The sequence below is a fragment of the Pecten maximus genome, chromosome 15 (genome assembly GCF_902652985.1).
Source record: "Pecten maximus chromosome 15, xPecMax1.1, whole genome shotgun sequence".
NCBI lineage: Eukaryota > Metazoa > Mollusca > Bivalvia > Pectinida > Pectinidae > Pecten > Pecten maximus.
In genome coordinates this window covers 34,865,627-34,892,914 of record NC_047029.1, presented here as the reverse complement: position 1 = coordinate 34,892,914, position 27,288 = coordinate 34,865,627, and the positions used below count along the sequence as shown (strand labels likewise).

The following is a 27,288-nucleotide window of genomic DNA, read 5'->3' as shown; positions in this document are numbered from 1 at the left end:
TAGTTATTGTGTAGAACTAGTAATGAGTAATTTGATAGGAAGTCTTATTCCTTACATTTCCGTTTTGTTGAATCCTACTTGGTGTAACGCTCTTTGGGATCACTATAATATTCCTTTGGAGTAAATTCCGGAGAAGGATCTGTGGACAAGACAATGGTAACTTTATGTGATGTAAAATAACACATCGCACATTCTTATACAGTTTGTCGGATTTAGTACAGGATTTTTCTCCATCTTTCAAACGTGATAATCTTTAAAATAGTTTCAAAAAATTGGCCCGTATTTTGTCGTTTTCATATTATGCTCCAATTGAAGCACTTTAACTTATCTATAAATAGAAATAAGAAAACATCTATAAACCTGAGCTGGGGTTTTATTGTACTTCGTGGCAAGTTTCCCAATCACAGGATCGTTCAACAACACTTGGGTGTCAGACTTATCGGTAACGCTACAAAACATAAACAAAGTCAGGTGATGAGGAAAGTGATCAATGAAATACGTATGTACGGAAAGAGGTTCATGTAATATGCTTCTACATATATATGTAGAAGCAACAATGTAATGTCAGGAGTAAATTCACCATGGCTGTATTTATATCTCCTTTCCCTAAATTTGGCTTAGAAAATGTACCACTAAAATGTCGCCCCATACCACTGTCAATCTAACACCTTTGTTGCAATCCAGAAAATATATGAAGTACGATGATAAGGAAAATTAAAACTTTAATAAAAGAAGTTTAATTTATGTAATAAGAACATGTTAAATCATAAAGGATGTTATTCTAGTAGCTGGTGTAGTAGGCCTGTCGCATGCCATCCAGAGCAATTAGGGTAAAGTGTCTTGCCCCAAGGACACCGCTACATTTGTACGACAGCACAGACGGGTCCGTTTCTATGCAACCAACAAAACAAAACCCGACATGGGAAAGGAGCGTCGAATCGAATCGCTAACCGACTGAGCTAACACAGTCTCTCAAAAGAGAATACCGACAAAATAACAAACCCGAAAATCCAATTCAAAACCGATAACTCAAGGGAAAATATGAAAAAAAAAATTTGCACGGAATCCTTGAAACGGAATAAGTAAAATAAGACCAGTGTTCAGAAAGGTAAGCGTCTTCTGCTTTCTCGGCTATACTGCAATGAAAAAAAGGTCAAGTCAGGGTTAAGTCATGTTCTCAAAATGCGAACTAAGGCAATGGAAGTCTATGCTAATGTGTACTCACAATCGTGAAGTTTGTCCTCCGGGAGATCCAATAGGACTGTAAGCCATTATTTGCATGTTATATTTCTTCATGTATTCCTCAAGTTTTGTCTGTTGAAAGTAGGCGTGGCACTCCACCTAGAGATAAAGCAGGAATGTGGTATTATAGTATCTCAAGGCAGTAAAATGTTTAGAGGTTATCTCCTGACCAAGAATTTGGTCATAACACCCATACCATTTGCAAAATTAATAAAAGATTTCCTCTTTTAATGCAACTAGGACCTGATTACTTCGTCACGGTGCGACATTCGGACATTCCGTTGTATTAGTTGTGTGTTTCAGAGTAATATAATTGATAAAATGATCACGTCATCCAGCAGACATAAAAATAGGTGATCTGGGGGTACCTATACATTCTTTTAAAAATGGAATTAAGTCTTTACCTGATTCGTTACTGGCATAACACGCGCGACTTTCCGGACCCTCTCTAACTGTGCGGCGTTGAAGTTTGATATGCCAATACTTTTAGTTTTTCCCTGGTCGACGAGTTTTTCCATTTCCTAGGACATCAATAACGTCAAGAATCTAATTATGTATAGTCTTAACACTCACAAATAAAGACAGTAAGAAAACATATTTCACAAACTTCTTATGAAGCACTAGACATAATGTATCTTAAAGACCACATACTCAGTAAACATGTTACAGACGGGACGTACTTTACACAACACAGACTCAGAAAACAATACATACTTTCCAGACACCTTCAAAGTCCACTCTCTCTTCAGCATCAAGTTTTCCATCTTTTACTGGAAACACAGTATTGGGATCCTCAGGAACCTGAAGTAAATAACATCAATCCGTTGCAAACAAAAACCATATTTTGAAAAGAAATGGAGGATGATTATCATGTTTGACAATATTTGTTGAAAGTTATGTAAATGTAAAGCAGTGCGACATATTACATATATAGTCAGATATCCCTGTCTATCTTGAAATCAAGGCAGTATAGACTCTTAAGTGTAAGGCGATGACTTTACTTACAACGTTCAACCGACAGCTTATCTGTATGAACTGCGCGATTATTGAAGTTTCCTAGTTTTTAATTTTCCATTTCTTAAAGTAACCTATCTGCTTTCCCAACCGGAGTTTACAGGTCTAAGTTGATTCGATATTGAAGGATTGTACGGTTTCTGTAATACATGCCGATAACCGATAGCAAAAATAACGACACAAGGTTATTGCATGCGCAGGTGGATGAAGACTTTTTATAGTCACCAACGTGAACGTTAATGCTTTCCCCAACTGCCTAATACCAAACCAGCGGTTAATGCTTTACCAAACCGACCAGTATCAAACTGGCGTCGATAAAGACACTTCATGTTCTGCCCCATTTAAACACAGGTCTGCAACAAAAACAAAATTGGACTACAGTCTCATTAGTAAATGTTTGGTACTTACCCGACATGCCATAGGGCTATGTATCAGGAACAGATCAACATAGGTGAGCTTCAGTTTCTTTAGACTCTGCGACATAGATAACGCGACATCGCCAGGCCTCGTGTAAATAGTGGCAAGCTTTAAAAAGATAATCAAATAGCTTAACATATATGAAGAGGTCACCGTCTTTGTGCAATCCGTTGAAATTGCTGGTTTGTAAGCCATGCTGACGGACTATTGTCCACCGAGGTTTGCTGTTACATAAACTTGTATTAATATTATTTCCTGCATAAAAACGTGCTTAGGATTCTAATGGGGGAGGAAACCCGAGCATCTCGATATCTGATGCAAGTACGTTAAATCTGTGTCAACCAATTGCTTAAAGAAGAATATATCTTAATAGTTAAAGTTAATAGTTAAGTTAATCAATAAATAATGGTTTTGTTGACAGTTTCTTTTGTAATGCATCCACCTTTTCATTACCTTCGTACAGACGAAAATGTCTTCCCTCTTCAGTTTGCCGGCCTTGAAGTACTCATCTAGGGCCTCGCCTATTGCTTCCTCGTTCAGATAGTTGTATGCCGTATCAATGAGACGGTACCCAGCGTCCAGAGCTGTCCGAACGGCAGTCTTAACTTCTTCCGACGAACTCTGTAAAATAGAATCTCTATTTTTATTGATCACGAGTCTGTCTTATGTATGTTTACCTACAACTACATCCTCGAAGCCTTCTGTTGTCTCGTGTAATAAACTGGAAGTTGTTATATCACATTCCTGGAGAAAGATGTTTTTGTTAGATTGTCCGTTAATCATTGAGAAATAGTTGATTAATGTGCAATGTTATACATGTATTGTATTCAATATAAAGAATATGGAAGTTACTGTATTATTATATCATCATGTTTCATTAAAAATTGCATGCATTACATTTTTAATCTTAGATTACATTTGACATGTCTGCACGTTTTAATCATTAGAAAGATCATGTGATCATTTTAATTTTAGCTATAAAACAAACGTTGTTCAAGTCTGGTATAACTAATGGTTAGATTATTTTGTATAATGGATGGTTAGATTATTTAGGTATAATTGACGGTAAGACTATTTTGTATAATGGATGGTTAGCTTATTTTGTATAATGGATGGTATTATTATCTAGGTATAATGGATGATTAGATTATTGTGGTATAATTGATGATTTGATTATTTTTGTATAAGGATGGTAGGATTATTTAGGTATAATGGACGGTTAGATTATTGTGGTATAACTGATGATTTGATTATTTTTGTATAAGGATGGTAGGATTATTTAGGTATAATGGACGGTTAGATTATTTTGGTATATTGGACGGTTAGATTATTTTGGAATAATGGACGGTTAGATTATTTTGTTTGGTATACTGGACGGTTAAATTATTTTGTATAATGAACGGTTACTATATTTTGTTATAATGGAGGGTTATTATATTTTGTTATAATGAACGGTTAGATTATTTTGTTATAATGGACGGTTAGATTATTTTGTTATAATGGACGGTTATATTATTTTGTATAATGGATGGTAAGATTATTTTGTTATAATGGAGAGTTAGATTATTTTGTAAAATGGATGGTTAGATTATTTTGTATAATGGACTGTCAAGATATTGAGCATCGTTAATGTACATGTCTTTCGATTTCAAAACGCAGTATGACTACCAAAATGATGCCGTTGAAGAAAAGGAAAGGATGGTCCCATCACTGACACATAAAGCATGTTATCTAATAAAACAAACTGATCTTACAAACGACGTCCTGTGCCTGTACCTGTAAAAGTATGCCGAGAAAACCCTGAAAAATGCACCTGGCCAGAGAGTCGATGATATAACCGCATGACCTTTAAATACTGTATGTAAAAGAGGAATCTTGACAGGCTGAGGCAGCAGTTTGAAAAATGCTGTACTGGAGGAGAAATTTCGCAATATGTTTCTTGATGACCATCGTATATAGTGTATGTAACGTGTCAGTTCGAATAAATGTGCTTTTTAGACGATTAAATGAGTCGGGGCCGTTTCGCACGTGGCGGAATGTTGCTAACCTTTTACTTTCCACAGTTCCCGGGTCCCTGCCATATCATGCATTTTAAAAATTAACATTTTATATGCAAGCGCCTGTGGTCCGAATCGAGCTCCGGCAGCCGAGGTGAAAGGAAAGTGTGTTGCCCTTGCGCCACTGACCACCCTAGCAACTCACAACACGTGGTCAGCCCCTCGTGGAGCTGATAACATACCTAGCGTTACAAACACGTCTTATATGGTTGTCGTTAAGATACAATTTGGTACTTAGCGTTTTCTGAATGTCATTAGGTTAAGGCCTTATATGTCATCCTATGATTGTAAATGTTATTAAGTTCAAACATATTATTTGAATGTAAAATACTTACTTTAATCGGTAGACACTATTTCTATATCTGTTCTGGTAAAATAAAAGTTCCCGTTTGAAAGGTTCTTTAGACATACCTTTGGCGAATGTAAGACAGAAGAATTTTTCTACGACGGCCATTGTTAATAGGTGGTATTGACAGTAGTCAAACGGGATACTGATTTCACTGAGTTTTTGCCACATTTTCCTGTTATATTAGGTTATACCTTAGGCGCGAGCCGAATTTTTTTGGCGAGGGGTCTTTGGCGGCCCCCTGCTGGTCCAGGGCAGCGCCAGGGGTCCAGGGTGGCAAAGCCCCTCGGCGGAAAATGAATATAGCAAATTTGCAATCATTCGGGATCAGGTGCGGTTCGTTAGTGATAATGCGAGTGGATACAATATAATTGACACATATCTCAACTTCAGAGAAAAACATGTAATGTACATTCATTCCATTCCATTCTATTTTAATACCATAAAAATACACCTACCTGCCAAGTCCCAAGTCCAAAAAGCGGCATCGTCTTGCCATTGTTCAAAGTAACACGCATGGTTGAAATCGACATCTTGCTTTGTAAGTTAAGTTTGAAGAAGTGAAGATTGGCTGTAGGTTCGTGACCTTAAATACGGACAGTAGGAATATGTGAATATGTAGACCGATGTGCGATAACAGCGACTCACACGGTGGAGTGTCCAAATATTTTCTGTGATGTCATCGTCAATGCCATCAAGACATTTTCTACTGTGTTACGGTTTTATCGGACTTCAATCTTTAAAGACATCGTTCAATGTGATGTCGAATGTTTTGGTCCAGCATGACGGTTCCTAGCAATTAAAATTCAATATTTTTTCCTTTGTTTTTAGACTTGTACAAAATAATCACGTACGTCACGAAATCAAAATAATGTAAAGTAAGCAAGGTCAGTGGAGTAGTAGGTGAATATCCAGACTGCAGTGCGATAACAATAATCAATACACAAGGTGGAGAGGTCACATCATTTTATGTGATCAAACCAAGGCGTTACATAGCTGAATTGAAGCTGTTTTCCATTGTATTTCCTGGACTCAAGTTTATTCGACCAAACCAAGGCGTTACATAGCTGAATTGAAGCTGTTTTCCATTGTATTTCCTGGACTCCAGTTAGACAAAATTTATGTCAAAAGTTTAGCTGAATCAGAACGCTTCCTAGCAAGTTATGTTAAAGACATTTACTTTTGTTTTAAGATACTGAGAATTGCATTTGCATAAATCAATAAGCGTTCATCATGAAGTCTGATTTTGGAGCATTGCGTTTTCTAAAAAAAAAACACGTTAAATTACAAACACTTTTCTTTTGTTTGAAGTTCTCAGGTTGTTGAGGGTGCAAATCGACGCACAGAAAGGAAATCATCACAGAAGCTTGACATTTTTGTCTGGCTAAAATTGCCATTTAGGATCAACACATTTCACGCAAATACCACTGAATTCCAGTAATTATTTCATAAAGTATATGTTCCCTTGATACACTGTTCTATCTTTTTTGACATTTCTGTTATAAATCATTCTAAATTTGTTTCAAGATCTGTGTAAGATATTTACGGTTTATAGCCTTTTTGTTTCTATCAGTCCAAAGGCCTCAAATGACTGACGGTCCATAATGACACAGTATTTCAGAAACTAGCGGTTTTGTTGGTTCTCAAATATATGATCTGTTTCTAGAAATGCTAGATTATGTTCTTGACCTGAATCGGTTACACACGATGTATATCAGAAAAAAGATCACTTTGGAGGTCAAATTAATGTTCATTATTACTTGTGTGAGGAGAGCTTCACTACAGTACACATGCAGTCCTCCATGTTGAACAATGAAAAAATGAACTGAATTAATGTTTCAATAGTAGCACCATAGTACATTTGAAACATTCACAGATTACATGCAAAGCATGATGCATGTTTTTTTAGTGATGTTAAAAAAGTTAATAGGTCTCAGAGTGTTACAGGTAAAGGTTTACTTTGTACTGTAGATTTGTGGTGGCCGGACGAAATGGGCGTGGTGTGGTCAGCTTATTATTTTATAATATAAAGTGATCAATCCGGACTCATCATGGATTCCTTGATTCCTCCTACAAGCTATTTTTAATCTCTGGATGATGCGGAATATACATCGACGTCCAAACTACTCTATTTATGCCGGGTAAGTGCCACATACCCGTGCTAGTACTTTATACCTGACCATTGGTCACCTTATGAGTAGCCATGTTTCGCTAACATGCTTTCAACGTCCACTGCACTGAAAGCATAGGTCCTCGCCAAGTGTCAAGTTTGTACATGTGCTCCAAAGTTTGATATCAAGAATGTTTTGTGAGTGTTTGTGCAAGTTGTATTTGTAATTTCCTGTTTGTCCTGTACTTTTCCTATGTGTTTACTCAACTGCTGCTCAGGTCACCTACCAGACGACTCAATTAACAAAGTAAACCCGCCTTGGATGATCGACCGACCCTACTTGTCACCCATCTTTTTCTCATTTGGCAATGGGTAATATTTTGGATATTTTTATGTTACCAGCAATACTTACGGTCGATTATTGGCGCTTTGCTTGATCTTATTATGTTTGTAGGGATTTTTATCATTGGTCTCCAATTACATCTATAATATCATATTTTACCAATATATCATATTTCCTTGTAACACTTTTTTTTTTATATTTTTGTCCTGTTGTAATGATATCGAAAGAAATCCTGGATTTTCACATAATTTAAATCTGGTTTACCTGAATGTGCATTCCCTCAGAAATAAAATATCAATTATTGAAGCTGAATTTGAAAATATATCGTATATATAACTGAATCTGATCTAAGTCAACAGATATCTGATGTCGACATTCGACAAACTTTTAGTTATAAACTTTTTAGAAAAAATAGAACTCCGGGTCCTGGTGGTGGAATTATAGTTTATCATAAAGATAATGCTGTTATAAACAGAAGATTGCAATTAGAGAGAGATGATATTGAATTACTCTGGCTTGAGGTTCGTGTAGATAATAATAAATTTCTCCTTGTTTGTATCTACAGACCTGATAATAATGTTGATTACTGGGTCAAATTAGATGACTCATTAACAAGAGCTACTGATACTTCATTGGATGTTATACAAACAGGCGATATTAATGTAGACATGTTGAATATTACATTAAATGATCACTTGTCAAGACTGCTAATTAAACATAACTTATCTAGCCTTATTAGTGAACCTACAAAAATAACGCCTGATAGTGCCAAATCCATTGATGTAATCTTTGTTAATAATCTGAACCTAATTAATAACAACCAGGTATCTCTCCAGGTCAATTCTGAAGTGACCACTCTCCAGTCCATGCTCAAATTTGGTTTACTTTATTCAAACAAGTAAGCTATAAAAACACCTTTACTAATATATCGTGAGGCTGACTTTGACAACATAAATAATGCTCTCCTCAATATTAATTAATTGAACTTTTCATCAAATCAAGACCCTAACACATTTAACTCATTTATACTTCATTCAATTACTGGGTAAGTCAATACTTTCATTCCTTTAAAAGTTATAACCATACGTCAAAATGACAAGCTTTGGATGAATAACATTATCAGACTGAAAATGAGACAACGTAATAAAATACATAAAAAAGCAAAACTAACAAATAACCCCCACTTTTGGGAGAAATTTAGATTTTTAAGGAATGAAACGATTGACTTAATTTGTGAGGCAAACGGGAATTATATTAAAACTCCTGAAAACTCTTTAAATGAAAACATAGTCCCTTCAGACAAGTTGTGGAGGATAGCAAAGTCTATTACTAACTTCTCAAATAAATCTACATCGATACCTCCTCTTGAATCTGATGATCAACTTATCTATCATCCTATTGATAAAGCAAAACTCCCCAATAACCACTTTACTAATATTTCAACATCATCACCTGATCTTGAGTTGCCCCAGACAGCACAACAATATGCTCCCCACTCCTCAACTAATATCACTGAGCAAGATGTAATGGACCAACTTTGTATTCTCAATTTAAACAAACTACCTGGCCCTGACGGTATTGTTCCTAAAATTGTAAAAATGCTGAGTAACTCTCTTATTTTACCTCTTAGTATTCTCTTCAACAAAACCCTAGAATCAAGAGTACTGCCATATAGTTGGAAACAATCAAACATAAATGTTATGTATAAAGGAAGTGGGTCATCTAATGATGTTTTTTTTTATTATAGGCCAATATCTATGAATTGAAAACATAAAATTTAAAGTGAATCGTAAGTCGTTAATGAAAATAAACACAGCATTTCTAAGACCGATTTTAGAATATGCAGACATAATCTGGGATAACTTCACACACAAATCAAAAAATAAATTAGAATCTGATCAGCTAGAAGCAGCCAGAATCATTGCAGGACTCAGATCAGAAACATCACACACTAAATTATAAAAAAAATGGCTGGGAATCGCTTTTTATTTCTCGATTTATTTAATGATCATTTATTAAACTCTCCACACCTGTGCCTGTGATAATGAAAACGAAACTGCTTCACATTATTTCTTTGAATTTCCTAGGTATAATGATATTAGACATTCTCTGTTTATTTCAGTAGATAGTTATGCAAATCATAATCATTCTAACATTAACACTTTCTTGTAAGATTGCCCTGACTGTGATAAACTTGTAAATATACAAATATTAAATGATGTTCAATTGTTCATTGGTAAATAGAGACACTTTAATCTCTATATCCTTTAAATAAATAAGCCATGATCTTATATATTATTATATATTATTGTATTGTACTGTGTTGTATTATATATTATTATATTATATTGTATTGTACTGTGTTATATATTATGATATTATATTGTATTGTACTGTGTTATATTATATATAATTATATTATATTGTATTGTACTGTGTTATATTATATATTATTATATTATATTGTATTGTACTGTTATATTATATATTATTGTATTGTACTGTGTTATATTATGTATTATTGTATTGTTCTGTGTTATATTATAATATCATATTGTATTGTACTGTGTTATATTATATATTATGATATTATATTGTATTGTACTGTGTTATATTATATATTATTATATAATATTGTATTGTACTGAGTTACATTATACATTATTATACATTATTGTATTGTACTGTGTTATATTATAAATATAAGGTATATATAATGTAATAAAGTATAATACAGTAATTTTATGTATTCACTTTTAGTTGCATTTTCCAACTCCAGAATGCATAAATACATGTCCTGAAATATCCCTCCATCCTCATTGGTCACATTTGCCATCAGTTGAGTATGGTAAGGCTTGTATATATGTGAAGTATAGCGTCTTTTAAACATTTTGATTGATAGTAATTTTTCTGACAATTGATAATACAATATGTTACATTTATATATATTGTTTTCGCTGAAGTATTGACAGGCAAGACCTGTGTATAAATGCGCATGGACTTTTGGTCAATGCCTGTCAATGACTGTTTCTTATAAATATATTGCATATTTATGATCAAATATTATGTATACATGTTATATATATAATTAAGATGTATGAATGATGTGTGAATGTTTATGTTTGAGTTACCTGCCTTAAATGTTTGTTATACATGTATTTTTTTTTTCATTTCAGAGTAAATTTATATATCTAATTTTATATTTATACAATCCACTTGCCACCATAGGAGAACATTTATATAGGCGTGGCCTGTTATTTAATCCTTTTGACTAATAATATAAGATGTCAATAACATTTGTTGAAATGAAACTGTGGATTTGTTAGCGATTACGGATACATACATGGAGGCCAGGTCGAGGACCACGAAAGCGGAGTCTGGCGTGTTGCGGGGTCTCAAAGTCATGCTTACTGTTCTCAAACAGTTCTCTGCTTTTATACACATAGGACTTCTATAATTGACATTATGCCTGATGGTCATAGCGAACTTATTAGCATATCTTGAAACGAATATGTTAAAGTTTCGAATTTCATTTAGCTAAAGGTAATTTTGATATTTCGGACACTATCCGACTAACGACTTTCTAGTTAGCACTTGGCCTATATACCGTTCAACACATGTTACAAGTCAATTGATATTAAACAGTTGTTTACTAACTCCGGACACGATAATTTCAATAACCTGCCAGCCCGCATATGTAAAACACGACAGCTTCGCTCAATACCAGTCCATTAACATACATATACAATGTATACCTATCTAGTAAAAACATTTTATATCACATTCTCAACAACACCTTAATTTCAATGATTAAATTGATTAAGGTATAATTTGCTATCACATACTTATTATGAATAATTATATAACACTTCACATCATATAATGTTGACTTTGTTACACTGAACTAAAGTTAGGCATTTTCTTCCAATTTTATTTTGGTTTGTCACGTTCACATATCGCTTTGTATCGACAGCAATAGAATGGTTAGAAAATGTATGAAACCATATATCGTTACTCGCTCATGGTTTTGTGCAAGATGTCTGATTAAAATGAGTATATCTCCTCCAGAAACATGCATTTTTTCCACCCCTCCCCCCCCTCCCCGTCAAATAACATGACAAAGGCAAGGTCTGTGATTAAATATGCTGCATACTAAGGATTTATGTGGGTCCGAGTAGCGAAACCAGGCTGATACAGTTTCTAAAACGTCCAGATGACCCTCTATACACCCTACAGATGAGGACAAACACAGGCCGAGTACACTTCCCCTGTGGACTCTGCCCAATAGATAGGATCCGATACTTTACCATCCCTGTTTTCGTTCGTTTAGAAAGTTCTCAATCGGTAACAAGGTAACTTCATTAACCAGGGGAGATAAGCGAGTACACACTGACGTTTTCTGTCCAAATCCACGGAATACGGGCACATGGAAAACGAAATCTATTTCTCCTAATAGGTACATGTATATCACTGAAATATTCCAGGTATCAAATAACCTACCGAGTACGGATAAATTATAAAAATCTTCATAACGAAATTTTGCCTATGGCTTTAAATCTTCTTTAAACAATATTGTAAACAAGACAAAACTTTGAAACCGTGTTTTACTGGCGGATTTATTTATTTATCACATGCATGTGCTCTGGTCCGTATTTAAAAAGTGAAAGCAGTCTCTATAAATCCGCATGGAATGGATAGTCGTAGATATGTGCCATTCTGAAAGATAGATAAATAAATCATTATGTCACCAGAATGAAATATCAGATGATTATCAAACATTAAGAAGAGTGGGGGGGGGGGGGGGGTATACAGTGTTAAATATCTGTCCAATCCTGTCTCACCCAGACCCGAATAATAGGTATCATTTTCTGTTCAAACATGTATGTTAAAAGTACGTGAAATCAGCAACATCACAGGAAATCTGTCATCGGGTAACTTGTCATTCAGGGTACAAACAAATATTAGCATCAGAATACAATGATTGAGTTAATTTGTCATAATTGTACGGCCAAGATCAATGTTGCTATTACTATTGACTAGCTTAATGATCTTTAACTTGAATGTGTATTGATCACTTCTGGAGGTCACATGTCATTGTGCGGGGACCTACAATGTAGGTTGCTGGGTTTTTATTTGGATCGAAGCATTCTAATTAGCTTATAAAGATCTTATGCTCTTTGTTGGGGAATATGTTCAAGATAATATAATTGTACATACATTTCCATTTTAAACAGTCTAAGTCCTTTGTTGATTCCTGTAATTACCGTCATGTCCTCAGGCGATAATTCAAAGTCGAATACCTGGAAGATATTGACGTTCATTATAAGTTGTAAATAAACTTTTCATGATGATTAAGCTTTAATCAATGATTATGAAGTACCGATGTTCTATAAATATTTTCAAAATATATTGTTGTTTGTTCATAATAATGTGGTATACATTGTCTAAAATTTAGTACCAAATACTCGAACCCCATTGGTTGATTTTTATATCACTATAGTAATGGAATAAACTACGTCACACAGAGTTCATTTTTGGTCTGTGTGATTGCATTTTTACGGTTTTTAATTAATCATCACCTGGTTCTACCTTACGAAATCCCCGTTAGAGTCTACATTTCTAAGTAAAACTCTAAATTAAAAACACAGTTATTGTGTAGAGCTAGTGATGAGTTGAAAGCAATGGTTTGATATTAAGTCAAATTTTCTCTACATTTCTAGATAGAATAAAACTCGTTGTAAAATTAAAAAAAATATAGTTATTGTGTTGAGCTATTGGTAAGTTAATATAAATGGTTTGATATGAAGACAAATTTTCCCTACATTTCCGTTTTGTTGAATCCTGCTTGGTGTAACGCTCTTTGGGATCACTATAATATTCCTCTGGAGTAAATTCCGGAGAAGGATCTGTGGACAAGACAATGGTAACTTTATGTGATGTAAGATAGCACATCGCACATTCTTATACAGTTTGTTGGAGATTCCCCTCCATCCTTCAAAACGTGATAATCTTTAAAATATTTTCTAAAAATTGGCCCATATTTTGTCGTTTTCATATGATGCTCCAATTGAAGCGCTTTAACTTATCTATAAATAGATATAGGAAAATATCTGTAAACCTGAGCTGGGGTTTTATTGTACTTCGTGGCGAGTTTCCCAATCACAGGATCATTCAACAACACTATGGGTTCAGTCTTATCGGTATTCCTACAAAACATAAACAAATGAAGGTGATGAGAAAAGTGATCATTGAAATATGTATGTACGGAAAGAGGTTCATGTCATATCCCTTACATATACATGACGTATAATTGTAAGTATTGTCAATCATGTTAATAAATCTGACTTTTACATTAAAGCATTAGTTCAGCATTGACGTATATATCATATCTCTAAAATTTGCTTGGAATATACTCCACTTAAATTTGATCCCTTATCACAGTCAATCAAGCACCTTTGTTGTGACCAAGACTATATATGAAGTATTATAATAAGGACAATCGAAACCTATGTAGGAGAAGTTTACGTTATGTAATAAAACATGTTCAATCATGAAAGATGTTATTATAGAAGTTGGTTTAGTAGGCCTGTCCTATACCATCCAGAGCAATTATGGTAAAGTGTGTTGCCAAATGACACAGCTATATTTGTACGACAGCGCAGGCTGGTCCGTTACTCAGCTTCCAACAAAAACCAACATTGGTAGGGAAAGTCGGGCAATGAACCTAGAATCCTGATCTAGGGTTTCGCGACCGGCGCTCTAATCGAATGAGCTAACACGGTCGCTCAAATTAAAATACCGACAAAATAACCAACCCGAAAATCTAACTCGAAACTGATAACACAAAATTACCAATGAAAAATAATAATTTGAACGGAAACCCTTGAAAGGAAAAGAAGACCAGGTTTCCGAAAGGTTAAGCGTCTCTTAAACTTCACCGACGACACCTCCATAAAAACCTAGGTCAAGTCAGGGTTAAGTCACATTCTCAAAACTAAGGCATAGGAAACCTGTTTATGCTAATGTGTACTCACAATCGTGAATTTTGTCTTCCAGGAGATCCAATAGGACCGTAAGCCATTATTGGTATGTTATACTGCTTCATGTATTCCTCAAGTTTTGTCTGTGGGAAGTAGGCGTGGCACTCCACCTAGAGATAAAGCAGGAATGTGGTATTATACATGTAATATCTTATATCAAGGCAGTATACTATTTAGAGGTAATCTCCCGACGCAGAGTTTGTTCTTAACACCAATAACATTTCCCTATGGACAATTTTTTTTAAACTTCCTTTTTATTGTTAGGAATCAGCCGTACAACAAGGGACTGATTACTGAGTCACAGTACCACGCTCGAAATTCCGTTGTATTGGTTACTTATGTCAAAGCTATATAACTGATACTAATAAAATGTTCACGTCATCCCCACAGACGGTAAAACGAATGACCTTGGGGTACCAATATATTCTTTTAAAGATGGCATTAAGTCTTTACCTGATTCGTTACTGGCATAACACGCGCGACTTTTCGGACTCTCTCTAACTGTGCGGCGTTGAAGTTTGATATGCCAATACTTTTGGTTTTTCCCTGGTCGACGAGTTTTTCCATTTCCTAGGACATGAATAACATCAGGAATCTAATTACAGTAGTAACATTAGGAATTTATTGATAAATAGTCATAACACTAACACATAAAGACAGTAAGATAATACATTTCACAAACTTCGTATAAAAAAAAATTGGACATAATATACCTAACAGAACACAGAGTCAGTAAACACGTTACAGTCTAGACGTACCTAACAGAACACAGAGTCAGTAAACACGTTATAGTCTAGACGTACCTAACAGAACACAGAGTCAGTAAACACGTTACAGTCTAGACGTACCTAACAGAACACAGAGTCAGTAAACACGTTATGGTCTAGACGCACCTAACAGAACACAGAGTCAGTAAACACGTTATGGTCTAGACGTACCTAACAGAACACAGAGTCAGTAAACACGTTACAGTCTAGACGTACCTAACAGAACGCAGAGTCAGTAAACACGTTATGGTCTAGACGTACCTAACAGAACACAGAGTCAGTAAACACGTTATAGTCTAGACGTACCTAACAGAACACAGAGTCAGTAAACACGTTACAGTCTAGACGTACCTAACAGAACACAGAGTCAGTAAACACGTTATGGTCTAGACGTACCTAACAGAACACAGAGTCAGTAAACACGTTATAGTCTAGACGTACCTAACAGAACACAGAGTCAGTAAACACGTTATGGTCTAGACGTACCTAACAGAACACAGAGTCAGTAAACACGTTACAGTCTAGACGTACCTAACAGAACGCAGAGTCAGTAAACACGTTATGGTCTAGACGTACCTAACAGAACACAGAGTCAGTAAACACGTTATAGTCTAGACGTACCTAACAGAACACAGAGTCAGTAAACACGTTACAGTCTAGACGTACCTAACAGAACACAGAGTCAGTAAACACGTTATGGTCTAGACGCACCTAAAAGAACACAGAGTCAGTAAACACGTTATGGTCTAGACGTACCTAACAGAACACAGAGTCAGTAAACACGTTACAGTCTAGACGTACCTAACAGAACACAGAGTCAGTAAACACGTTATGGTCTAGACGTACCTAACAGAACACAGAGTCAGTAAACACGTTATAGTCTAGACGTACCTAACAGAACACAGAGTCAGTAAACACGTTATAGTCTAGACGTACCTAACATAACACAGAGTCAGTAAACACGTTACAGTCTAGACGTACCTAACAGAACACAGAGTCAGTAAACACGTTACAGTCTAGACGTACCTAACAGGACACAGAGTCAGTAAACACGTTACAGTCTAGACGTACCTAACAGGACACAGAGTCAGTAAACACGTTACAGTCTAGACGTACCTAACAGAACGCAGAGTCAGTAAACACGTTATGGTCTAGACGTACCTAACAGAACACAGAGTCAGTAAACACGTTATGGTCTAGACGCACCTAACAGAACACAGAGTCAGTAAACACGTTATAGTCTAGACGTACCTAACAGAACACAGAGTCAGTAAACACGTTACAGTCTAGACGTACCTAACAGAACACAGAGTCAGTAAACACGTTATGGTCTAGACGTACCTAACAGAACACGGAGTCAGTAAACACGTTACAGTCTAGACGTACCTAACAGGACACGGAGTCAGTAAACACGTTACAGTCTAGACGTACCTAACAGGACACGGAGTCAGTAAACACGTTACAGTCTAAACGTACTTTTGAGTACAAAGACTCAGTAAATAAAACATACTTTCCAGACACCTTCAATGTCCACTCTCTCTTCAGTATCAATTTTCCCATCTTTTATTGGGAACACATTATTGGGATCCTCCGGGACCTGAAGTAAATAAATAAATCCGTGCATTTGAAACAATATTTTGAAAGGAAAAAGATAATTATTATGATGTGTTATTTTTGTTCTAAGTAATGATAATGTAACGGAGTACTACAGATTATTTGGACCATGTTCATCGGATATATCTGTCGTATAAGGACAGTACAGACTCGTAATTGTAAGGTGACTACATCTACCTTTATTTATTACTTACATCTTACAACTTATTTGTATGATACGCGTGGTGATAACAGTTTCCTTATAGCTAACTTTCCATTTCTTAGTCAGATAGTCAGATCTTTGTATCTCCACCAGTGTTTACAAGTCCAAGTTGATTCGATTTTCAAGAATTCACGATTGCCATAGACATGACGACGATTTCCCCAATCATCCAGCCCAGTTATATACTTTCCCCTAACGACTGACACCGACCTCGGCGTACATGCTTTCTCCAATCGAACAACATCAACCCGTGCGTTAATTCCAGTTTACCAACATCAACCTGGCCGTTAATGCTCTGCCTAATCGAGCAACACTAACCCGGCTGTTAAAACGGTCTCCAACCCAACAACATCAACCCGGCCGTTAAAACTTTCCCGAACCGAACAACAGCCCGGCCGTTAAAACTTTCCCGAACCGAACAACAACCCGGCCGTTAAAACTTTTCCAAACCGAACACCAACCCGGTCGTTTAAACTTTCCCCAACTTACCAACATTAACCCGGCCGTTAATTCTTCTCCAACCCAACAACACCAACCCGGCCGTTCAAACTTTCTCCAACCCAACAACATAAACCCGGCCGTTAAAACTTTCTCCAACCCAACAACACCAACCCGGTCGTTTAAACTTTCCCCAACTTAACAACATTAACCCGGCTGTTAATACTTTCTCAAACCGAACAACATCATCCTGGCCGTTAATGTTTTGCCTAATCGAGCAACACCAACCCGGTCGATACAATTTTCCCCAAAGGAACATCCCCAACCCGGCCGTCGATAAAGACACTTTGTGCTCTGCCCAATCCGACGTCCGCAACAAAAACAAATAAGACGGCGGTGTCATAAATAAATGTTTTGTACTTACCCGACATGCCATAGGGGCATGTATCAGGAACAGATCAACATAGTTGAGCTTCAGTCTCTTTAGACTCTTCGACATAGATAACTCGACATCGGCAGGCCTTGTGTAAATACTGGCAAGCTATAAAAAGATCATCAAACGTTCACATAGATTAACGTATACATGTACATTATTACGAAACAAACGTGTGATGATGATTTATATCAATTCATTTCGACACATGATTTCGATCACTGATTGTATACATGGAGGTGTCAATGTGAAATCCGTTGAGCTTGCTTGTTAGTAAGCCCTGCTGGCGGACTTTTGGCCGCCCGGGTTTGCTGTTTCCCTATATGTCAAGATTTCTAATGAATTCGTTATCATCCTCTTAGGCGATACAAGGTTGCATCAACTTATATTAATCTGTTTTCCTGCATAAAAACCTGCTACGGGTCTTAATGTAGGAGGGAAAACGAGATCCGCGATATCTTTGGCTCAGGTTCAGTAAATCGAACCCAAGTTGCCTTGATGATAGTCCGTTACAACTGCGCCAACCAATCATCCGTTAAAGAAGAATCTATCTTTAATGATTACATTAAGTTAATTTATTAACAATGTTATTGGTAGTTTTCGATGCAATACCTCAACTTTTCATTACCTTCGTACAGATGAAAATGTCTTCCCTCTTCAGTTTGCCGGCATTGAAGTACTCTTCTAGGACTTCGCCTATTGCTTCTTCGTTCAGATAGTTGTATGCCGTATCGATGAGGCGGTACCCAGCGTCCAGAGCCGTCCGAACGGCCGTCTTTACTTCTTCTGGCTTACTCTGTAAAGAAGAGTCTGTCTTCTTGATTTTACCTGTTAGTACTGTACATTCTCAAAAATCTCGTGTAAATTTAGAGCCTTGATAAACTGAAACAAAATAATATACCATTTCCGGAGAAATGTGTTCCTGAATTATACTGTACAATAAATATGGTTAGGAAACATTGAGAAAAAATAACTAATTTGCAATGCCGAACCTTTACTGTGAGTAGCATAAAGAACCATTATTGTTTTCATTTCACTGTTTATTACATTATCATATTTCATAATGAATTGCATGCATTAATTTTTTACGTGTTATATTAAATTTTACATGTCTACAAGTTTGAAATGTTAGAGGTTTCGCTACAAGACAAACGTTTTTGTGTTGTAATGCATGGTAAGATTGTTTTGTTTGGTATAAATGTTGGTTAGATTATTTTTGTATAATGGATGGTTAGATTATTTTGTATAATGTATGTTATATTATTTTGTATAATAGACGGTTAGATTATTTTGTTATAATTGACGGTTAGATTGTTTTGTATGATCGGTGGTAAGTTATTTTGTATAATGGACGGTTATATTATTTTGGTATAATGGATGGTTAGATTATTTTGTATAAAGTACGGTTACATTATTATGTACATTTGTATAATGGAGGGTTAGATTATTTTGTATAATGGTCGGTTAGATTATTTTATTATAATGGCGGTTATTTTATTTGGTATAATGAATTGTTAGATTATTTTGTTTCATGTATGGTTACATTATTTTGTATAATGGAGGGTTAGATTATTTTGTATAATGGTCGGTTAGATTATTTTATTATAATGGCGGTTAATTTATTTGGTATAATGAATTGTTAGATTATTTTGTTTCATGTATGGTTACATTATTTTGTATAATGGAGGGTTAGATTATTTTGTATAATGGTCGGTTAGATTATTTTATTATAATGGCGGTTAATTTATTTGGTATAATGAATTGTTAGATTACTTTGTTTCATGTATGGTAACATTATTTTGTATAATGGTCGGTTAGATTATTTTATTATAACGGTCGGTTAGATTATTTTGGTATAATGGATGGTTAGATTATTTTGTATAATGTATGGATACATTATTATGTATAATGGAGGGTTAGATTATTTTGGTAAAATGGATGGTTATGTCATTTTCTGTAACACGCCTCTGCATGCGATTCACGACAATCTACATATTGGCCTGAAAATGATTAAGGTTTTTGAATATTGTTGTCTAACTTAGTATATATTTGAAGAGTTTTAATCAATGATGAAATATGATTAATAACTTTATGTTTAACTTAAATGTGAACATTCCGTTCACCGAATTTGACAGAACACAGGAAAAACAACGAAGTCGAGAGTTTCCACTTTGCAATCACATACATATAGGCCTAGGTCTCTCATATTTGAAAATCAAAAAAAGAAAAAAAAAAAAAAAGGGGGGGGGGGGGGGGGGGGGGGGGGGGGGGGGAGGAATGCGTGTGATTAACATTCTTAATAATGAAAGTGCTAATACTGTTGAATTGAGAATTGCCAAACGATGTGTACGTTTTGTAATTAAAAATGAGTCCCACAATGATAATTTCAAGTATTTCAAAAAATTCTGTGAGTTCAATCAAAAATCTACGAATACATGAAAGACTCAGGACTTGAATGTAGATTTATCACTGTGTGATTATCGAAATATTGAGAATGAGTTTCATTTCATTTTGAACTTTTTTATATTCAGATTTATGTTTTATATATTTGAAAACGTATGGTTTGCGTACTAGTGAATATAATTATGACGCTGATGGTGTCAACAATATCAAAGAATTGACGCATTGTATAATATTCTTCACGATAATGATTATGTATGTTATTCTACTCTCCTTTATATCACATTTTATTATTGATGAATTACATGATTATACGTGAATAATCCTGGAGCATTTCCAGTAGCTTTAAGTATTTAGGGCTTACGCATTTTTATATTTATTTAGTTTTAACATTTAATGTGTAGGCGCATGTAGTCCGAATCAAGCTCCGGCCGCCGAAGTGAAAGGTAAGTGTGCTACCCCTGCGGCTCTTACCACTCAAAACACTAACATCACGTGGTCAGTCCCTCATAAACCTGTCATATTCGTATAGTAGAGCTGTTTTTTTCAAGGGCATATCTTGATTTAGGTTCACATTTGATACATACCATAGCGTGGTATGGAAACAGGAGTGAACCTGAATATTGAATTTCGTCAGATTCTACTCCTACATTACCTGGCCTGGCAGACGATATTTGGCTGTTTTCGTCTGCACGTGATAGCAGTAAGCATAGCTTTTGTCCAGTTAATCACAGATTCTGGTGACCTTTTTACTATCAATAATATAAACACCAGGAGCTGATAACATACCTAGCCATACAAACACGTCTCACGCGGATGTCCGAGAGGAACATATGGTTGAGGTTTAGATACTATTTTCTACTTAACGTTTTCTGAATGTCATTAGGTAAAGGCCTTATATGTCGTCCTATGATTGTAAATGTTATTAAGTTCAAACTTATTATTTGGATGTAAAATACTTACTTATATCGGTAGACACTATTTTTATTTCTATTCCGGTAAATGTTCCCGTTTGAAAGGTTCTTTTAGACATACTTTTGGCGAATGCAAGACTGAAGAATTTTTTCTACGACGGCCATTGTTAATAGGTGGTATGACATTTGGAGATTGCTAGGTTTTCCAAACCGTCAAACGAGATACTGATTTCACTGATTGAGTTTTTTCCGCATTTTCCTGTTATGTTTGTGTACTTTCTATTGTATAAAATCTTTTTGAAATGTCATTTGTCATTTTCTACTTAACGTTTTCTGAATGTCATCAGGTTAAAGCCTTACATGTCGTCCTATGTTTGTCAATGTTATTACGTTAAAACTTATTATGTGGATCCTCTAGTGGAAACAATAATTAACACATATAGCACACTCAGAGAAAATTTACATTTGGGTGTACATGTACCATATATATGTACCAAACATTTATGCAAACTCTCTATTTTTCCTGAACATGTAATGTACCTTGATTCCCTTCCGCCGTCTATATTTTAGTACTATAAGAGTACACCTACCTGCCAAGTCCCAAGTCCAAAAAGTGGCATCGTCTTGCCATTGTTCAAAGTAACACACAAGGTTGAAATCGACATCTTGCTCTGTACGTTAAGTTTGAAGAAGTGAAGACTGGCTGTAGGTTCGTGAACTTAAATACGGCCAGTAGGACTATATGACAATGTAGACTGAGGGGCGATAACAGCGAGTCACACGGTGAAGTGATCACATAGTTTCTGTGATGTCATCATCAATGGTCAATATAGACATTTTCTAATGTGTTACTGTTTTATCGGACTTCAACTTATGAAGACATCGTTCAATGTGATGCAAATATTTTAGGTTTCCTTGCAATTTAAATTACCCCCCCCCCCCCCCCCCCCCCCTTTGTTTTTAAACTTGTACAAAATAGTTACATGTACGTTCGTCACGAAATCAAAGTAATGTTAACTAAGCAAGGTCAGTGGAGAAGTAGGTGAATGTCCAGACTGCAGTGCGATAACAATAATCGATACACAAGGTGGAGAGGTCACATCAGTTTATGTGATCAAACCAAGGCGTTATATAGCTGTTAGAGTTGAAGTTGTTTTCCATTGTATTCCCTGGACTCCAGTTTATTCGATCAAACCAATGCGTTACATAGCTGAATCGAAGCTGTTTTCCATTGTATTTCCTGGACTCCAGTTAGACAAAAGTGATGTCAAAAGTTTAAAGTCCATCATAACGCTTCCTAGCAAGTTATATTCAAGACATTTACTTTTGTTTTAAGATGCTGATAATTACATTTGCATAAAACAATATGCGTTCATCATGAAGTCTGATTTTGGAGCATTGCGTTTTCTAAAGAAACCACGTTTAATTACAAACACTTTTCTTTTGTTTGAAGTTCTCATGTTGTTGAGGGTGGAAATCGACGCACAGAAAACATCTGGCTAAAATTTCCATTTAGGATCAACACATTTCACGCAAATACCACTGAATTCCAGTAATTATTTCATAAAGTATATATTCCCTTTTCTATCTTTTTGGATATTTCTATTATAAATCATCCTAAAATTGTTTCAAGATCTCTGTAAGAAAAGCATAATATTTTCCCATTTACTTCATATACAGTGGAACTTCGTTAACTCGAAGTCGACGGGACCACGAGAAAACTTCGAGTTATCCGAGTGTTCGAATTAAGCGAGTTGTCAATTTTGGTGCAAAGTTTGGTCAATATTTGTCAACATTATATAATCATTATAACTCCGCTCTGTCACTTATCAGTTCAGTGTAAAGACTGGTCAATACATGTAAATGTATATGTAATATTTCGTTCTGTCACTTGTAGTTTGGTGTAGTTTTGCCGATATACAGTCTCGATAAAGTTTCTTTCACTTAGTCACTTCAAGTTCAATAACGATATGGTGTTCATGTCATGTTTGCAAAAGGAATAACGATAAAATGGAATTCAACCGAATAACAATTTATTAATGTTATATCAAATAACCGTTTAAATTTAACACAGATTGTATGTAAAACGTAACAGAACCATTACCTTATTTTGGACATATAAAATAGTGTTTGATAGTCCAACTTACGTTTTACCGACAACCACGCCATTTCCATGTGTATTATCACAGGAAGTTGGTACTGCGCATGTGCGTATAAAATGTTACTGTAACTGAGTTGTCGTTTTATCCGATTTAATAGACCGCACTGACCGTTACAGTCGTACTCTGAATACCTCGGCAGTAATTACGCTATTGTTTCAGCAGTTTACGGATTTAATAGGCACCGGTGACTGTTTCATTTCTACAACTGCAATAACATCAGCCGAGTAGATCTACCGGTGTGTCAGAGATTAGTTCCGCTTCATGAGTTGTTGACTATCGTGTGTACTATTATCGGCAACCGCCTTAGGGAATTACCTGATGTAATTAAAACGGTACCGTTTATCACCGACAGTTGTTGTTATAAGATTCCACCGACAATTTCTTTCATGAATTTATGAAACACTTATAATCGCGTATTATAATCGGTAGAATTGTAGTGCCGATACAAACGGAATGTCGATGTTGAAAAAATGTCGGCGTTTACCACCGATCGTTGGGACACAAAAAAGATACTTCGAGTTATTCGATCATTTTAAGTAGGATTTTTATTGTTGGGACCAAATTTTCACTTCGTATTATCCGAGTTTTTCGAGTTTTCCGAATTCGAGTTTTCCGAGGTTTTTTTTACTATGATAAAGAAAGAATTTGGCAGGGACTGACGAAGTACTTCGAGTTAAGCGGGATATTCGAGTTTTCCGAGTTCGAGTTAACGAAGTTCCACTGTATATATATGTTACGGTTTTTAGCCTTTTGGTTTATATCAGTCTAAAGGCCTCAAATGACTGACTATCCATATTGACACAGTATTTCGGAAACTGGCGGTTATGTTGGTTCTCCAATTTATGCTCTGTTTCCTGCATTGCTTGATTATGTTCCGGATCCGAATCGATTACACACGATATATATCCGAAAGAAGTTCACTTTGGAAATCAAATTAATGTTCATTATTACTTGTGTGAGGAGAGCTTCACTACAGTACACATGCAGTCCTCCAAATTGAACAATGAAAAAAATGAACTGAATAAATGTTTCAATAGTAGCACTATAGTACATGTGAAACATTCACAGATTACATGGAAAGCATGATGCATGTTTTTTAGTGATGTTAAAACAGTTAATAGGTCTCAGAGTGTTACAGGTAAAGGTTTACTTTGTAGTGTAGATTTGCGGTAGCCGGAGGAAATGGGCGTGGTATGGTCAGCTTATTATTTTATAACGTAAAGTGATAAATCCGGACTCATCATGGATTCCTTGATTCCTCCTACAAACTATTTTTAATCTCTGGGTGATGCGGGATATACATCGACGTGCAAACTACTCTATTTATGCCGGGTAAGTTCCACATACCCGTATTAGAACTTTATACCTGACCATTGGTCACCTTATGAGTAGCCTTGTTTCGCTAACAAGCTTTCAACGTCCACTGCACTGAAAGCATAGGTCCTCGCCAAGTGTCAAGTTTGTACATGTGCTCCAAAGTTTGATATTAAGAATGTTTTGTGAGTGTGTGTGCAAGTTGTATTTGTAATTTCCTGTATGTCCTGTAATTTTCCTATGTGTATACTCAACTGCTGCTCATGTCACCTACCAGAAAACTCATTTAACAACGTAAACCCGCCTTGGATGATCGACCGACCCTACTTGTCACCCATCTTTTTCTCATTTGACAATGGGTAATATTTTGGATATTTTTATGTTACCAGCAGTAATTACGCTAGATTATTGGCGCTTTGCTAGATCTAATTATGTTTGTAGGGATTTTTGTCATGGCTCTCCAATTACATCTATAATATAATATTTTAACAATATATCATATTTCCTTGTATATTTTTATCCTGTTGTATTGATATCGAAAGAAATCCTGGATCTTCACATAACTTAAACCTGGTTCACCTAAATGTGCGTTCCCTCAGAAATGAAATATTAATTATTGATATCGTATGTATAACTGAATCTCACCTAAATCAACAGATATATGATGTTGACATACGATTACAAACTTTTAGTAATAAACTTTTTAGAAAAGATAGGACTTCGGGTCCTGGTGGTGGAATTATAGTTTATCATAATGTTGATTACTGGGTCAAATTAGATGACTCATTAACTAGAGCTACTGATACTTCATTGGATGTTATACTAACAGGTGATATTAATATAGACATGTTGAATATTCCATTAAATTATCACGTGTCAAGACTACTTATTAAACATAACTTATCTAGCCTTATTAGTGAACCTACAAGAATAACTCCTGATAGTGCCACATCCATTGATGATATCTTTACTAATAATCTGAACCTTATTAAAAACACTCAGGTATCTCCACCATACTGCAGTGACCACTATCCAGTCCATGCTCAAATTTCTTTTACTTTATTCAAACAAGTAAACTATAAAAAAAACCTTTTCTAATATATGATGAGGCTGACTTTGACAGCATAAATAATGCTCTCCTCAATATTGATTGGTTGAACATTTCATCAAATCAAGACCCTAACACAATTAACTCATTTATACTTCAATTACTGAGCAAGTCAATACTTTCATTCCTTCAAAAGTTATAACCATACGTCCAAATGACAAGCATTGGATGAATAACATTATCAGACTGAAAATGAGACCACGTTAAGATTTTTAAGGACGAGACAATTGACTTAATTCGTGAAGCAAAAGGGATTATATTAAAACTCTTGAAAACTCTTTAAATGAAAACACAGTCCCTTCAGACAGGTTGTGGAAGATAGCAAAGTCTATTACCAACTTCTCAAATAAATCTACATCGATTCCTCATCCTGAATCTGATGATCAACTTATCTATCATCCTATTGATAAAGCAGAGCTCCTCAACAATCACTTTACTAATATTTCAACATCATCACCTGATCTTGAGTTGCCCCAGACAGCACAACAATATGCTCCCCACTCCTCAACTAATATCACAGAGCAAGATGTAATGGACCAACTTTGTATTCTCAATTTAAACAAACCACCTGGCCCTGATGGTATTGTTCCTAAAATTGTAAAACTGCTGAGTAACTCTCTTATTTTACCTCTTCAACAAAACCCTAGAATCAGGAGCACTGCCATATAGTTGGAAACAATCAAACATAAATGCTATATATAAAGGAAGTGGGCCATCTAATGATGTTTTAAACTATAGGCCAATATCTATAACTTCATGTTTCAGTAAAATAATGGAAACAAATATATTTAGATATCTTTTAAACTATTTAATTGAAAATTCAAAGTAAAAAAAGCATCAGTCTGGTTTTGTACCAGGTGATTCCACAGTTAATCAATTGTTGTTTATTTATAATGAGATATCTAGTAGACTGGACAAGGGAAAAGAGCTCAGGTCTATTTTCTGTGATGTAAGTAAATCATTTGACAGCGTCTGGCATGAAGGTCTTATACAGAAGCTTAAAATGTATGGAATTGATGGAAATTTACTTTTATGGTTTAAAAAATATCTCTCAGACAGATTACAAAGAGTCTCTACCGGTGGCTATCACTCACAATTAAAACTTGTAAATGCATGAATATTTCAAGGATAAGTTCTTGGACTTCTTCTTTTTCTCCTCTATATAAATGACATCACTAATAATGTTTCAACTAATATTAAACTATTAAATTTAACCCTAACAAAACTAAATCACCCTCCAATAACTTTCCAAAATAGACAAATTACAGACACAGCAGTTCACAAACATCTTGGACTTACACTACAAGAAGACGCAACATGGAAAGAGCATATCCTTAATATATATAGAAAAGCCTGCAGTAGATTAA

The 27,288-nt window shown here is 35.4% G+C and overlaps 2 protein-coding genes across 2 annotated transcripts in view; both read right to left on the bottom strand.

The window, feature by feature from the left end:
* LOC117343404 overlaps window positions 1–5,677 on the bottom strand; it is a 28,194-nt gene extending 22,517 nt beyond the window's left edge. Inside the window, exons 1-8 of the mRNA XM_033905745.1 lie at window positions 5,535–5,677; window positions 3,127–3,294; window positions 2,665–2,781; window positions 1,957–2,043; window positions 1,647–1,763; window positions 1,226–1,341; window positions 361–448; window positions 56–139 (exon numbers count right to left, since the gene is read on the bottom strand). Coding sequence (XP_033761636.1) covers window positions 56–139; window positions 361–448; window positions 1,226–1,341; window positions 1,647–1,763; window positions 1,957–2,043; window positions 2,665–2,781; window positions 3,127–3,294; window positions 5,535–5,609 — 852 coding nt within the window. The 5' untranslated portion in view covers window positions 5,610–5,677. The remainder of the gene's footprint in view (window positions 1–55; window positions 140–360; window positions 449–1,225; window positions 1,342–1,646; window positions 1,764–1,956; window positions 2,044–2,664; window positions 2,782–3,126; window positions 3,295–5,534) is intronic.
* Window positions 5,678–12,126: 6,449 nt separating this feature from the next.
* On the bottom strand, window positions 12,127–22,086 carry LOC117343480 (1,5-anhydro-D-fructose reductase-like). Its single transcript, XM_033905850.1, has 10 exons — window positions 21,928–22,086; window positions 18,652–18,819; window positions 18,015–18,131; window positions 16,847–16,933; window positions 15,023–15,139; window positions 14,564–14,679; window positions 13,648–13,735; window positions 13,352–13,435; window positions 12,747–12,829; window positions 12,127–12,245 (listed from the first exon to the last, which is right to left on the bottom strand). The coding sequence occupies exons 1-10, from the start codon at window positions 22,000–22,002 to the stop codon at window positions 12,203–12,205; spliced, it is 978 nt and encodes a 325-aa protein (XP_033761741.1). The 5' UTR covers window positions 22,003–22,086; the 3' UTR covers window positions 12,127–12,202.
* Between the last annotated feature and the right edge of the window lie 5,202 nt (window positions 22,087–27,288).